General features: G+C 35.9%; 1 protein-coding gene across 1 annotated transcript in view; it reads right to left on the reverse strand.

Annotated features, from left to right (window-relative positions):
- Positions 1 to 17,490, reverse strand: part of KIAA0825 — a 369,265-nt gene that overhangs the window by 255,186 nt on the left and 96,589 nt on the right. Inside the window, 4 exon segments of the mRNA XM_082651636.1 lie at positions 8,268 to 8,343; positions 9,523 to 9,705; positions 12,067 to 12,257; positions 17,019 to 17,169. Coding sequence (XP_082507762.1) covers positions 8,268 to 8,343; positions 9,523 to 9,705; positions 12,067 to 12,257; positions 17,019 to 17,169 — 601 coding nt within the window.

A 17,490-nucleotide genomic window follows, 5' to 3' on the forward strand; every position in this document is an offset into this window, starting at 1 on the left:
TGCTGAAAAGTCCTAGGGAAATAAAAATCATTATTTCAGAATATACAGGGGACATTAACTATGAAGACCATCAAAATTTATTTTTCCTTAGTATTCAAAGTTAATGATTTTACACAAAACAATATTGTGCTAGAATGGACAATGCACCCACTTCATCCACTTGGTATTTACAACTTAATAAGTGATTCAGAGGCCTCTCTGCAACAACCCTTACACTTGGGAAGGTATGACAATACCATTATCATTTAATTTAAAAAAATTCCCATTATAAAATTTGTCAAAAATAAATGTATGAAGAATAGTAAAATGAATACCACGTATGTCTACCTCCCTCAACCTGAATCCAATAAATGTCAATATTTTGTCATTTTTGCTTCGTTAATGCAAAAATGTTTAACATAAAGGTACCTCTTTTTATTCTTTAAAGTGATTTATAAATACTAAACAATTAATGAGAATTTACAATTAATTTTGTATGCTCCTAAGGGCCTACAGAAGGCGGGTAAAGAAGAATTTAACTGTAAAATATACGACTGTGATTTCAAAATTAGAACAATTTGGCCAGAATATCTGGTCTACAACTATCTTTGGAGAAGTAACTATAACATTTTTCTACGTTGGCCCAAATTCAACAATAAATCTTGAGGTAATAAGAAAGGATTTGTTACATAAAATCTTTAGTAGATAGCTTGGCTAATAAAATTTTTATAATCACAGAAGACTATATTTGCCTACATGGAGTTAAGAGTCACAACTGGGAACATTTTAAGAAATAGAATTGTTTGAAGTGGTGCTATCTCTCTTCATCTAAAGTACAGTAGCAATAGCATCTTTTAAATAATAGGTAGAACGGAATTTGACTCTGAAAACCCACCCCTCTCTTTTCATCCTACAGCCTGCTTCTTGTATCCTCACGTTTCCAAATTTGACCTGCCTCTCCACTGTTTGTCTCGCCAAGTAGAACACCTTCTAATTAAATACATGTTGACATTTTTTAGATTTTTAATAGATCATCTCCTCTTTGAAAGCCATTTCCTCACTAAATTTCAGATAGAACAAAATTCCATAAATAGGCTTCAAAATGAGGCTGTCCTATTTCCATCCCATACCTTCCACTGTGTGAACTAGAGAAGCAAGCATGAGCTAGGTCAGGACACCAGGACATGCTTTTCTAAGGAGTCTGGACTTTGTATTAGCAATGAGGAATCACTGAAGAGTTTATAGCATAAGAGTTTTATCAGCTATTTTACATTTTAGGAAACTCACTTGTGCACTAGTGAGGAGAGCTGATTGGAGATTAGGGCTGGAGGAAGGGAGATAATGAAGATGATATTTCGGTAGACCAGGCAGAAGAAGACAAAGTCCTAAACCAAAGTAAGAAGCATAAGAGAGTGTGCGTATGGGACAAATATAAAAAGAAATAAAATTAATAGAATTAACAATATTCATTCTCTAATGATATGGGGATGGAGGCAGCAAAAGGGAGGAGGTAGAAGGCAGAAGGGTTAAGATAAAAGAAGTCTGGACGACTTGCAGGTGCTTTCCTTAGTTTTAGATATGCTGAGGGGGGTGCAGACTCCAATAGGAATTTGGATTTACTGATCCAGCATATACAAGAGACATTTGGATTGATGATACTGATATGTAAGTCACTAGCATAATGGTGAAGCCATGGGAATGGGTGAATTCACCCAAAGAAACAGTGTAAGATGAAAAGATGGACAAGGATGGAACTCTGGAACACACCAACATTTAAAGGGTGAGGTGAGAAAAAGAAGCACTCAAATGAAGCAGAAGGAATCATCAGAGAAGTAGGCAAAGAGCCAGGAGAAGGTGATGTTAGGGTTAGAGAAATGGCCAATAGTGTCATAAGCTGCAGAGAGGGTAAGTGAATGGAGGGACAAAACTTGTAAAGTTAGCAATTGGGTGTGCATGGATGACCTAGCCCGTGTGGTTTGTTTAGCATGATGAGGGCAGCTGCAGTATATTGAGTAAATGGTAGGTGCAAAAGTGGAGACAATGAGCACAAACTCTACTTTAGAAGGGAGGCACAGTAATAAAGATGGAATATTTTTTAATACAAGAGAGGCTTGGGGAGAAGAACCAGAGACTAAGGCCATGGCATAGGAGGTAAATGTCATCAAGAGCTCAGGTTAAAAGATTTGCTGTGGTTGGGAAAAAAGACTCACTGATCACCAGTCAAAGGAAATAAAGGTAAGTAAGAATCAAGATAATTATTAAGAATGGAGATGAGAAGTTAAAGTACATACATGATGGTCTGGGTTTCTCAGAGAAGTAAAGGAGAAGGCCACCTTCTAGCAACTAGTGGGATGGGACAAGGTGGAGGGTTTGGCCAAAGTGAAGAAGGATGAAAGAGGGGGCTACCCAGAGACAGGACAAGGGGTAGGATTGTCAAAGGGTACAAAAGCACAGCTGAGTGATTTTTGCCAACAGTGTTCCAGAGGCTGAACAGAGAGTCCAAGAGAGTGAGGGTGCAGGAGAGGGACACGCACTAGCAAGGGAGCTAGGAAGAGGAAGGTGCTGGTATAATGTGAGAGGAGGTACAGTTAAGGAGTCTGGAAAAAAAGGCTGTCTCAAAGAAAGTGACGTACTTGGGGAAAAGGATGGGACAAGAGCTGGGTTTGATGAGAGAGAAGGAGGAACTAGAGGCTGTGGTATCATAGCCTCTGCCTACTTTTCCACCTACCTCTTTGAGCCCTTTGCATAAATCCCCATTTGTCCAGTTACCTGCAGGGGGTAGGGGGCACCTTATTTCTCCAAGAATGAATACCTTACCTAGAATGCCCTCTCTGCCATGTTCAACTGGCTCCATAGATGGCTCTACCTCAAAACCTTATCTGATAAGTCTTCCCTGACCACCCTGTCTAAAATATTCCCCTTCTCACCACTCTATCCCTCGCTAGGCCCTTATTTGGCTTTGCTTCTTCTTAGGACTTAACTCTACCTCTGATCCTTTTACATTCACTTTTTGCTGCCCGCTCCATACCCAAGGGGAGGGTCATGGAAGATCATAAATGCACCTGCCTGAGTGTGTGCAGGACCTCTGGAGCCAGATAGCCTGGGTGTGTATCTTGGGTGGGCTCTTTATTAGATGTGTAATGTTGTTTGGCAATTAATTTTGCTTCAGTTTTCTCATTTGTAAGATGAGGATAATAATAATCACCTCACAGGGTCAGTGTGATGATTGAGATAATGCATAAAAGCCTTTAGCAAAGTGCCTTGTACATAATAAGGGCTCAACAAATGTAAGGTAGTATCAGTATGATAACGACAGTTGCAAATACTTCTTAAGAAGGTCTACAACTACCTCAGAACTGACATGGAATTCCTAATAGTCTACACAGTTGTCTAGGTACAGTTTTATTCTCAAGATTAGAAAAAATAAGGGAGGATCTAATAATAATGGAATGGTTATTTGGTGCCAAAATTTCTTAGGCTACAAACCATTGGCAATGCAATACTTCCCAGAGCATTTCTGCCAGTCCCTAAACTCTTTTCCTCCACTGAGAGTTGTACTGGTAATAGTAAGGTTATTTGGCGATAATGAAATATTACGGCAGATGTTTATGGTCTCAGAGGGGGTGGGATCTGTATGAGCATTTAATTCCACAGCAAGATCCCAAATTAGTTTCATTATTCTGGAGAGTATAACAGGGTGAAAATTGGCCTACAAGCCTCCATGGGAGAATGAAATGATGATCTAGCTGTTAGATAACCTCTAATGATGTTTTGGTATACAGTTAAAAGAGAAGATGCTCTAAATAAATCATAGTGGAGAGTAAAATACAATCATATGAGCCACAGAATTACATTTTCCACAAGACATAAAAGAATTTTGATATATCAAATGTGAATACTCCTTTAAATTAATTAATTGTCCATAGGTTGAAGCAGAATACATTTCTTCACATTTCCAAATTAGCGGCCCGTAAAGACAGCTTTGCTTAAAGGGAAAAATATAAATTTGGGGAAACACCTTGCCTTTGCCTTTCCTCCAACATCACGCCCCTTCTCTACTACTAACATCATACTGGCTCTGGACTGATCACACCACCCGACGTGAGCACACTATCCCAGATTCTGTCTCTTCTGGGTCCCTGATCTACAATTATGTTGCCTTCCTTCCTTTTTTCATTATCAAAACTGATTGACTCCTTGAGCTTATGTAGCCAGCTGCTGCTAGCATGAAATAAATTCAGTGCACATCAAAAGTGAGATAAACTGATATGCTAAAATGAGTTAGCTGGGTTTTATGCTTCTCTTGTGCCACCCTGCTTTTGGCTGCCCTCCCAGAAGAAATGTATCTCATAATATGATGCTAACGGAATAAATCTCCAGGATGGAATAGAGGTAGCCCAAGGATGTAAGTTCCACAGGGGCAGAGGGGTCAGGTCAGATGTCTTATATCATCTGTGGCTACCATGGTGCCAAACCCATTGGAGGTACGCAATAAATAAAAATAACAAGAGAAGACCATAACTTCAGAAGAAGTAGAATTAGGCTTGAAGCTGAACTATTGAGACAACACTGGAATACTTGAGATAACTGAGGACGTATGAGACTTTCTGATGCCCCTAAAATCATAGCCAACTAACCATGAATATGCAGAGATAACCAAGTTCAATCTACTTCACCATTTTAAACATAATTCTAAGTCACTGCTTTTCTTTCATAAAGCAGTGTTACCCCTGGGACTATAAGTTGCTGCCTCAATGTCATTAACTTTAAGACACAAGGTAAGATACTTGGAGTACAGTATGGTTCCCTGCATTTCTCCTGCCCCTGGCTTGTGTTTCTTATGATGAAAATAACTCTTTGAGGTTAGAAAATGATGATTTGAAGTTAGAAAATGACTGGCACAATGCTTGGCCTATAGAAAGTACACTGTAAATACTGGTTAAAAAAAAAAAGGAGTGAATAAATAGAAGGTATTGTCAGACCCTGCTTAGTAGAAAGGAGGATGAATTTGGGGGCATCTGTGAAGTCAGTCTTGGGTGGTACACAGACAAAGCGCAGACTGAGAACAGGACATATGGTGAAGAGACTGAACCAGACTTGACCCCAGAGTACAGGGCAGGAACCAGCTAGTCAGAGATTCAGGGCACTGGTCTTCTCCAAAATTAACAACTAGCCGTTTGCCAATGTTTTACCTTATTAAGACCACAGATAAAGCTGTTTGATTTTAGTTCTTTCTTTTGATAGAGATTTCCCTCAAAAATAATGTTTAGAGGGAAGAGTACAAAGGGAGTCATTTAATCTAAACAAAATGGCTAAGAGAACTACCTCTATTTTCTGGATCATTTTGCATTCTGCCAGACACCTTCTTTTTTTACATTTTACATACTTTTATTTCTATTTCCATCTAATCTATATTCATTTTTAACAGCTTTATTGAGATATATAATTCACATACCACAAAATTTACTCATTTTAAGTACACAACTAAATGATTTCTACTATATTCAGAGCTGGGCAACTTTCACCACTATCTAATTTTATAACATTTTAATTAGGCTCAGAAGAAACCCTGTACCCATTAGCAGGTACTATCCATTCTCCCCTCCTCTCAGCCTCTGACAACCATTAATCTACTCTCTGTCTCTGTGGATTTGCTTATTCTGGAAGTTTCTAGTAAACTGAGTCACACAATATGTGCTCTCACATGTCTGGCTTTCTTCACTTAGCATGCAGGTTTTGAAGTTCATCCCTGTTGCAGCATCTGTCAGTACTCCATTTCTTTTCTTTTTTTTTTTTTTTGTGGTACGCGGGCCTCTCACTGTTGTGGCCTGTCCCGTTGCGGAGCACAGGCTCCGGACACGCAGGCTCAGCGGCCATGGCTCACGGGCCCAGCCGCTCCGCGACATGTGGGATCCTCCTGGACCGGGGCACGAACCCGTGTCCCCTGCATCGGCAGGCGGACTCTCAACCACTGCGCCACCAGGGAAGCCCAGTACTCCATTTCTTTTTATGGCTGAATAATATGCTACTGTATGTATATGCCACATATTGTTCTCTATTCACCAGCTGATGGACATTTGGGTTCTTCCCACTTTGTGCTGCTATGAACACTTGTGTACAAATCTTTACATGGACATATGTTTGCATTTCTTTTGTGTACATACCTAGGAGTAAAATTACTGCGTCATAGGACCATATGCTCAACATTTTATATGAGCATCCCTATGCTTGACATTTTGAGGAACTACCTGTTTCGAGCGTGCCAGACATGCTTGAAGTATGAAAAACAAAGTTTTAGTCCAACACTTTCTGTTTTGTAAGGGACAGTGAAATAATTTCATATAACTGAAGAAATAAACAAGCTAAGACAATAACTTTAAAACACCTAGTACTAGTTTGAAACTGAACTACAGACAAAGCACTGAAATACCTTAGAGTTTAGTGATTCAAAAGCCATGAGAATGATAACAAGTGAACCCCAAAAGATAGGTCTGCTGTTCCTTGGCTTAGTGATCAACATTCTGGGCTATTGCTGATGACTCCAACCTTTGCCTGGTATGTTGGTACTTGTACTGAAATTCATTCTTCCATGTTATTAAATGATGTAACATTGGGGACAATCAACTTTCAAAAACTTTCCATTTTTAGTTTTTATATAACACATCAAAATATTCTGGAGATATAACATTCAATTCTAACATTAAAATTTTTTTCAGACTTTCCTAAATTACTCAGGGGTGAATATTTCATCTTGTTCACTGTTGTATCCTTTGTGTTTAATCCTGGTGCTTAATTATAGGGCCTAGGGAGGCAACAACATTTGTCGAATTGAAACTAAATTGCATTTACCTAAAATTCTAAAAATTAATTTTAATTTGCTATATTAAAACTAACATTCTACACAAGCAAAATGCAATACGTGAAATCACTGTCTGGGTATGCGTGTGAACGTGCATTGAGTACACTTCTGAAAGTGCAGCTTAACTGCCTTTACAGAAGAAGGTAAGTATAACTACACGTGATAAGCATTTTGGAAAATACATGGTGAATGTTTTCTGTTTCAGCAGGTTTCTTTCCCTGGAGGACAAAGGGAGTACTCCTTTTACAACATTCTAACAGAAATCTTCAAAGAAGAGTTAAAAAAGAACACACATTTTTGCAAACAGGCTTCATTCTTTCTGAAAAGATTTAAAAATCATATTTCTGCCCTGGGATTTAGTAGTCCTATGCTAAGCTCAGGAAGGAAAATACAGTCAGTTTATCTGTCAGAACTACTTGGAATAAAGGCAGTCACCTTCAAAAAAGGTATATCACATAGAGTAACAAATGTCAGGCATAGTTTATAAAAATTCAATGCTATCAACATCTGATTGCTACTCTTCACCAATTCCTCAAAGCATACAGTTTAATTTTTAAATGTGAGACAGAGATACAATTTTTTTCTAAAATACTAATAATATGACAACTTCATATCCTGGCTGTGAAAAGAAGCTAATAAATAAGTCAATAGGGTTCTTGCAACATACACACACTTTTTTTTCCTATTTGGTGAGGAACATGCTGCCTTGTAGATTTTCTTTGTCAATACAAAGAGAAATATATTTTAAAGATTAGATTTATACTTTAGGAAAGCAATAATAAATTTTATATCAACATGAATGGATACAATCTGTGAAAATTTTTATGATCTGAGAAATAATAAAAAAATTAAAGTATGTATAGAATTTTGTTCATGCTTCAAAGCAATACCACTATCTATGTTTTATATTAAGAAGACCAGAGGCAGTGCTTGGTATAAAATGTTCTGCAATCCTGGTTGAAATTAGCAATTTAAATTTGTTGAATGAGGTTACAGTGCAATATCTAATGCACAAATCACAGAGATTTGAATACTTGCATAGTTGTTTTAAAATGTATCAAAAGGCCACAGGTTAACAATAATGAATGTGTGTTATATTATCATTATTAAAATATGCAATCTTTTATAATAATTTATTTGTTTTACAAATGCATTGGGGGGTTAAAATTTTTCTATTCATCTGTGACAGACCATGAAATTCAATATTGCTCACCATGACCAATCCATGAAATTTGTCAACTTTGTTCCTGATTTTCACAGGGCCTTCCCCTTAGATGAAATGACCCATTGAACTAAGAGCATAGTAATTTTTTCATCTATGGTAAATCAGTTTAGTTTACTAGGATTTATTATAGGCTTCAGACCTTGAGCTTTTTATGATTATGCACCATTATGTACATAATCCCAAATTTATGGCAATTTATCTCACTATTTCTTTCCCTTTCTGAAAGAATTCTCCATTTCTAAAATGAGTTCTCAATGGTAAGGTTGCCAGAAGAAGCAATCTGTAAACAATGGGTCTGTTGAAAGTCAAGGAGTGGGTGAAAATTATAGGGAAATGGAAATCAAACTTGTTAATTACTCTTAGAATTTCTAACACAAAAGTCTTAAAATTTACTGAAAATCAAGATTTATATATTGCCTTTACCAGCATAGTGCAGAAACATACTTTACCTAATTTATTCTAAGAAACAGAAATGTGTATAATTTTTACTATCCAAGAAATTAAGAATATGCAATATCTAGTCTTTCAAGATAAAGTGACTATTTTGGAGGAGGGTTTAAACAAAATTATATTAACGTTTTATTACAAGATTTACTCTAATCTCTTTTATAATATTATAAATTTGAATGAAATAAACCAGAAAAGTAGTTCAAAATTTTTAATTTCCCTAAATCTTATTTGTTTAGCTAAGTAAAATATTTCAACATTTAAAACATGTAATTACTTGTTCCTATTTCCACTGACTGCCATTACTAGCTCAGTCACTAAAGTCTAATACTAAAAATGCAAATCTATGGCAGAGTAACTGAAAGTATGGGACCATGAGATCTCTTCCAGATTTGAGAATATTTTATTTTATTTATTTTTTTTGGCCGCACTACACAGCATGTGGGATCTTAGTTCCCTGACCAGGGATCGAACCCATGCCCCCCTGCAGTGGAAGTACAGAGTCTTAACCACTGGACCACCAAGGAAGTCCCTTGAGAATATTTTACAATCATTTAAAAATATTTTTTTATTAGAGAAAATCACTTTATATCAAATTAAAAATTAAAAAATATTTTTAAAAGACACACAGAGCCATTGGATATGATTTATTATTTCACAGAGTAATCAAGCTATGACTGAAATAACCAATCCATTAATATAATTTGATCATTTAAACAACTCAAATAGTGATGCTCGAAATGATCCTGCTTGTATTGGAGCCTTATCAACTGAATAGGATCGACCAATAGGGATATACCACATTACTAGGACCAAATTACTCTGAGAATGAAGAAACCCTTGTTGGTTAGTGTTTGTTTTGTAAAATGGCTCACCTCATGTCAAAAACGCACTTCAATAAATTTCTACTTGCTACTTCACACAATTCAGTAAGTATCGTGAAAATAACTCTGTTAAATCACATTAATTTATATATCATAATAGCTAAAAAGAAAATATATTTGATACTTACTGGTATAATTCAGTTAGTGGTGAAGTCAAAATGACTAATGTTGTGAAGAGATTATTACAATGGGTATGAATTTTTAAAATTTTATCATCTACATACTCATGAGGATTCAAAAGCTTCTGTACAGATGTGCAAACTGACCATAACATGTTCTCAGTGCATATTAAAATTGTTGTGACATCAAGTCTGTTGGAAAGAAAAAGAAGAAAATCATGTTAAAATTGTTTTTCTGCTTGGTATATACACTATCATCCATAGCTATTATATTAAGAATATGTAAGAATAGATATATTTAGTTAGCTATCAGAGCTTCAGAGATCAAAAACAGATAGACAGCATCAAAGATAGCTTTTGAGTTTCCAAGTGTTAGCTGACCCATAATACCATTCATTGTCTTCAGGAATAGTGAAGTCTATAGTAGTGAAGTGTTTCAGGAGTACTTCTTTTTGTTTTTTTTTAAATGTTTATTTTGCATTATCAAGATACTCTCCAAGAATCTCAAGAGACTTTCCTTCAGCAAAAGTCAACAATTAAATTCAGCAAAAGTCAGATTAAAAGAAAATTTGCTATTATCCATATATGCATGATAGGTAAAAATCTGATAGCAGGACAATTGTCCTCATCCGAGTACAAGGTGTCAAAAGAAAGTTACAAGATTGGGCAACATGTTCTCCCAGAAAGTGGAAGATGAGAAAAAATGACACCAGAAGTGCAAATGGAAAAGCTTATTGTTTCAGAAATTTCCAATATTAAATAAATTTGTGGCAAATATGCTATATTTTTTCTTATTCATAAACTCAGTTTTTGGTTTCTATCTTTCTTGAGTTTTAACAGCACTCCAAAGATCTGTTTAAAGACTATTTTGGTATATGACTAAATTGTACAGAGCTCAGTTAATTTCCTCTTTTTTTTCTTTTAAATTCAATGCTGAAGAAATAAAAGATGAAAGTTTTGAAGTGATAAGAAACAAATAAGTTTGAGGATCTTTTAAAATGACATTTTGGCTTCACATGTATTATATATAATACATGTATACATACATTAATAATATATAACATATTATATATAAATCATATATATGGTTTTGGTTATACAACAGTTGGAAGCTACTGGAATTCTAAAAGCATCAAGAATCACCCTTAGGAAGGTTTAATTATAGTTTGCATCCACTCATTCTAATTGCTAATTAAACAATTGCAAATCCAAGATATATATATACACACAGACACAAATGCACACATGCCTGCGAAATCTGATTTCCTCACTATCGATACTTTAGAATTAACCATTCAAATAAAAGTATTTATTTATTTTACATATTAAAAACTAGGAGAGATAACTCTAGCTTTGCGTGGCATTTTTATGTAACTACCCAGAAAATAGAAACCAAAAGTCTCTATAGTACAGTTAATCAATTAAATATACTACCTATTTCATGAGCTAATAGTAAATCTGATTTCATAAGCATCTCATAATGGCTTGCCACCTCACAGTCAAAAGTGATTTAAGCTACATCAGGAAAAGAATGAAGGTATTCTTTGCTCTCAAAAGGAATTTTCCGTCTATTCTTCAGAGTTCAATGTTTTTTTTAAAAAAATGCTTGGTCAGTAATTCAAAACAGCCTGTTCAAAATACCATACTTATGGAACACTGTAGCAGGACCTAAATGCCCTTCAAATGCAGCATGCTTGATCAGAAAAATAATTCCTACTGGAAAAAAATTTAAAAAACCTCTGATGTCTTTCGGTTCCTCCTAACATATATCTGAAAAAAAAATTTTTATACCTAAAAGGCAGGTCTTAATCATATTAGCCAGAATGTTTGTAAAAACAAAAGCCTTCGCTTTGTACAGACCATTGCTGTCACGTACGCACATTTTTGTAAAATTTATTGCCTAGATAACCCATAGAATTGGACTATAATTCAGTCTTTAATTTAAGACCCTGTGACTGCTACTCCTCATTTTCTGTGATTTCACATTTTGTTGAACTGGCTTTTAGTAATACATAATGAAAAGAAAAGGAAAAAAAATAAAGGAAAAGAGGAAAGAAGTAATTAGACTATATTAAGAGACAAATGATTAGACAAAAGAGTTTCCTTAATAAAGATTAACTACACTATTTAAAGACATTAAAAAAAAACCAAAAAAACAAAAATCCCCTGGTTGCCTAGAATTTCAAAGTCAAATTACTTCATCACAGCACTGATGCTTTCTTCTCCATTTCAGGACCTTAATTTTCCCTCTTTATCTTATTTATTAACCTTTGGACATCTATGTCCTAGATTGTAATACATCTTGACTCACTCTTTAGAAACAAGTGGGTTTTATATACAATTTTAAGAAGAAAAAAGAACAAAGTTATTTTGATTCAAGTTCCACATTTCTACTTAAGTATCTCGGGAAAATTGAATATGATTTCCTTTCAGATGTTAGAAATGCGTTAAATATACAAGGAGCTATGTCATGAGACACAGAATTATATCCTGCTTTATACAAATGACAAAAAAGTTTTCTTAAAAAACAATGGTTTTCACAACTTCAATTACCTTATCTGTGGAGTTCTCTTATAACTGGGATGGGCCCGAGCATATCTGGAGGCCAGGAGACCCAAAGATTTCTCCAGCACTTCTGCTAGAATCTCCTGGGCTAACTTAGGGGGCAGAATGGTCCAGAGATCGTGATGAAGCGCCCAGAAGAAATAATGCCACATCTGGAGCGAGAAGGAGCATCTTTCCCCCTAGCAAAACCACCACACATTAAAAAAGACAATCACATCTTCCAAAATATCAGTTTGCTTCCTATGAACCTAATTAGTTCAGGCTGAAAGGAAATAGCTGGAGAGTTTGACACACTAGATGATCAAGAAAGATTTTTGACAACATGTAAAACATCCTTATTGACAAAGGAACATATGTTTTATTTCAGTTATGAGACCAGACATTCTCGTGCAAATCCAGACCACAAGCATTTAACCTAGCATAGCCTTGATTTACCTACTCCTGGTCTAGAGTTTAAAATTTACTTTAAAATAACTGTCTTGAGCTTCCCTGGTGGCGCAGTGGTTGAGAGTCCGCCTGCCGATGCGGGGGACACGGGTTCGTGCCCCGGTCCAGGAGGATCCCACATGCCACGGAGCGGCTGGGCCCGTGAGCCATGGCCGCTGAGCCTGCGCATCCGGAGCCTGTGCTCCGCAACGGGAGAGGCCACAGCGGTGAGAGGCCCGCGTACCGCAAAAATAATAATAATAATTGTCTTTATAGCTGCTAACCAAAGTCATGCTAGTTTAAGATACTGGGCCAATTCCTCGAAAATTAAAATTTATTAATTTAAATTGTTTATGGATGTATATGGATTATTAGCATCATTGAGATCATTTTACAAACGTTTTAGATTTCACACTGCAATGAAATGACAGGAGCAAAAATAAACTTACATACTATCATAAACTTACATATTATCAACATGCATGAAAACAAAGGGGGTGGGTAACTATCAAAGACTATATTAGGCTATTTCATCCATGGAGTTTTAACAATACTAGAAACAGTAACATAGTCTGATTTTTGCAAGATTTTGTAAAGTCTAGGCATATGTTATCATCATTTCTTAGTATTTGTACAGTACTTTATACTTCCAAAGGGCCAGATTTTCATTCCCTTCCACCCCAGTACAGACCTCTTCTCTGTGCCAAATTTTCCCTGACCACAGAGTGAGACCCAACAGCAGCCAAAGACAAGGAAAACAGGCAGAAATGAGAAGGTAGCCTCAAGTGAATTACAACCCTTAATTAGTTCACATGCTCTCAGGGAGGTATGCTAGTGTTTCCTCATTTTCTTCAGACCAGAGTAAAAGATTATTTGAAATAGATTATTTGAAGTTTGAAGAATGTGTTCTTCAAACACTATCCTGATTATATGTTACTGTATCAAAAGTTAAACGAGAAAAACTTCCAATTTATCTCTAAGTAATCCTCTTGGACTTAAAATTTCTGCTTCGCCCACTACTTATATTTCTCAAACAAATGTCATCTTTTTATTTTTTTCAGGATAGTTTCAGTTTTCATTCTTTTTTTAATATAAATTTATTTTATTTTATTTATTTTTGGCTGCATTGTGTCTTTGTTGCTGCGTGCGGGCTTTCTCTAGTTGCAGGGAGCAGGGGCTACTCTTCATTGCGGTGCTCAGGCTTCTCAATGCGGTGTCTTCAGCTGTTGCAGAGCACAGGCTCTAGGCGCGTGGGCTTCCGTAGTTGTGGCTTGTGGGCTCTAGAGCACAGGCTCAGTAGTTGTGGCGCGCGGGCTTAGTTGCTCCGCAGCACGTGGGATCTTCCCGGACCAGGGCTCGAACCCATGTCCCTTGCACTGGCAGGCGGACTCTTAACCACTGTGCCACCAGGGAAGCCCAAACAAATGTCATCTTAAAAAAAGTCTGCTCTTCTCCTATACCTAAAGTTGATCATTTCTTAGGTGGATACTCCTTACGTATCATTCTCCTGGTAATTTCTTTGATTAGTAAAATCTTTTGTAGTTACTGTAATAATAACAATCTATAGTTATTATCTATTGACTTACAAATGGAGTTTATAAATGAGTAGAATTATTCTCCTTGGGTGGCAAACTTGGATATCAAACTGTCAAAGACTCAAGTTCAAACTGGTGGGGACTTTGACCACTTCTGATTTCCTGACTAGATGTACATGAAAACTGTTTAAGAAAAAAACAGAATTACAAAATTAATGCAGAAGTAGCAAAATTATAGTTGCTTATATTTTCTTTGTTGTGTGTTCTGTGATAAAGAATGCTTTAAAAAATTTCCTCAAGTAAGAAAGTAATTTTAATGCTTGATTTTCTTTATTACTTTCTGTGTTGTGTGTTAATTAAAGCAAAACCAACCCAACCCATGTCATAACTGGCCTGAATGATTTACACTTTCTCCGTGGCAATGGGTGGATGCCTATAATAACATGGCCAACATGATTTCTCATATTTTTCAAAATATAAAAAAACTATTTCCTTAATAGCTACCTTTTAGCAATAAATGAGAAAATAAAAATAACTTTAGGCACACAGATTTCTTCTCCTAAAGTAAAATATACTTATTTTTAAGACTTTTAAAAATATAAACGTCATGTTTACTTAAAGACATTCCAAGCTGGTCACCTTTCTCACAATTTTCTTCAAAATGTGTATAAGTTCAATGTATGCAAGGGCTTTCTTTAAACTAAAATGTGATTCATTTATTTTTCTGACCTGTTTCCCTCTTTGTTGTCATTTCAAAAGTATTCTGCTAGTAAACATCTGTTATTTTTGTAGACGCACTATAAGGTAAACATATGTGAGCTTTTATTTAGATTATATATCAGGAAACAAGCAGCTGGGCTTTATTATATAAGCCACTCAATATTATCTTTGAACAGGCAATTCTTTATTCTCTGACTATTAGAAAACACAAGTTGCTAAAATTGAGCAGATGTCAACTATACTAAAAGCTTAATTTTAAACATGTAATTTGAACACCCACTGTGCCATCTGACCAGCACCTCATCAGAAAGATACTGAACTCTTTGGCTCTCTCAACCTGACAGTTTAGAAAATGGAAATGATGTATCTAGGGCTCACTTGATATCACAAAATGTGAGCAAATATTGCTCCATATCTTTATAAATTTTTTCACTATTTCTTTACTACTCTCTGCACGTGGCGATAGGTTCCCCTGAGATCTCTATCCTACCCTTCCCCTCCAGTCAGGCAGATTTCATCTCCTCTCCTCTCAAAACAGCCCTGCCAAAAACATAGTAGTCCTGTTTCACAAATCAGTTGGAATAATGGGGGAGCGGAGGAGAGAGGGGTATAGTAAATGGGATAAAACCATGTCAGGGACTCCAGTTGTCAAAACAACTTAGCATCTGTGCTATTTTTAGAAGGTTCTTAGTTTTGGTAAATAGAAAAGCAGTATCACTTAATTTTTCTGAGCATAAATAACAACCACTAACTGCAATTAAATTGTAACTATTGACCATGTAAGTGAGTGTATGGAAGCTACAGTACCATGTAATCACAGGGTAGCTACCTCGTTATTTCTGTCTTAGAAGCTAAACTCTTGTCATAAGATCTAAAAGCTGCATGTTATGTGGTAATTTGTTTTTGTCTTTTTTTTTAAATACTTGGTAACTTCAATAACAGGTTCTCGATGCATCTACTTATTATTTATACTGTACAACTCTTCTACTTCCCAGTTTGCATAAGAGGAAACATAATACCCCTATGTTGGACATATAGTGAGAGACCTGTTCTTCAATGGAAACATTATATAAAATTGCTCATTAGTACACTGACACATTGAAATAGTTTGAAACATGAGATGGATTCGTTTTCAACCTCTCTGTTTACCTCAAGGCACATAAGGGAGCTGGGATGCTGCCAGGAGACGGGAAGACAGATACTTTTATTCTTATCTCAGGATACCAGCTGCACCATAGCACTTTCCCTTTTTCTTTCTGCTCACTGCTGTTTGAAGTATGTCAGGTTTGGAAAACCCTATATGGATGCTCTTGCAAAAAGAAAATGTATCTGGGAAGGGCCTCTAAAGGAGACCCTTTCTAAGACCCATGAAATCGTCTTAGAAAACGTGGAAAGCCCTTTTAAAAAGCTTCTAAGCTGCTCCTCTCTGTTGTGACAACATTTATTATGATAATAACAGGCATAAATGGAGCCACTGGAACCTTCAGTGTCAGGAAGGTGACAGGAGTGACTTCACTGAATAAAACTCCACTCTGTTTTTCTCAATACTCCATAGATATAATGTTTCACCCCACCCTGAAGTCAACTTCAAGGGATTTCAAGAGTTGTGGTTTATGTATAATCAATGGGATTCAGGGGAAGGGAAACTAGTGAAGCCTGATGATGAATAATTTTAATTGATCCTGGCTTTGGTTGCACTGGGAATCATTAGGCTTTAATTCAGTAGAAATTTGGGATTTCAAAACATGGGTTAAATGAAAATAGGTAAGCTATAAATGATCAGATGGGTCTTAAAGCACACTCATAAGAACATAAAATAAGAAGGAAAAAATAAGTATAAAGAATAAAGCTGCTTAATAAAAAATATTTATCAAACACAGATGGAAATATATAACAAGAAAATAATGCAAGGATACCTATAACTGGTTCCTTTGAAAACAATATAAGGTTGTAGTATTTTGGCATTGTTTCTCTTTGAGTTTTCATTGTACCCCATTATATTCCAACTTATTATATAGCACTGAAACACTGCAGCTCAAATTAAGTTATTTTTACTTTTAAGCAGAAGGAGAGTTCTAATTATTTCAGGTTTTTAAAAACAGTGTTTTTCTAAGTACAGATTCAATATTTAAAAAACATTATCCTAACAGCCTTCGTGTGTCAGTACTGCCAAGCTCATGTTTCTAATTAGCCAGAAAGCAGGTAGGCAGTAAAACATATTTGTGTAAAAAAGGAGGGACAGTAAACTTAACTTCACACCTCATAAAAAGCTTTGTAGTCATCCCAGTGGTGGCTCTCAGCATCCTGTAAAATGCTTGTAGCACAAACTCTGACGCAGTAGTCCGTAACCTGAAACTGTAGAGTGTTGATGAATTCCTGATATCGTTGGACAGGTACCAGGAATATGGGTCTGTTCAGAGGGAATGATCAAAGAGACAGAGATTTAAGGCCTGTGCAGTAGGAGGTAACAATCTCCAGTACTACAAATGGTTTTGATTATTAGATATCAATCATTCATTTCCTCCTAATGCTGAAGTCTGCATCCACATTCACTTTCCAAAAAGAAAAAAAAAAAAAAAAATAGCTGGTCTTTGTTTTGCAAGTCCTTTGAAAACGTACATCTGCTGTTCCACAAATATGCACTTCAGCTTGAGACAAACTGCATTGTCAATACATCATTCAAAAATAAAAGTATTCTTTGTAAGCCTATTATTAGAGATCAGTGCATTAT

This window comes from Grampus griseus, assembly GCF_964374135.1.
Source record: "Grampus griseus genome assembly, chromosome: 3".
Lineage (NCBI taxonomy): Eukaryota > Metazoa > Chordata > Mammalia > Artiodactyla > Delphinidae > Grampus > Grampus griseus.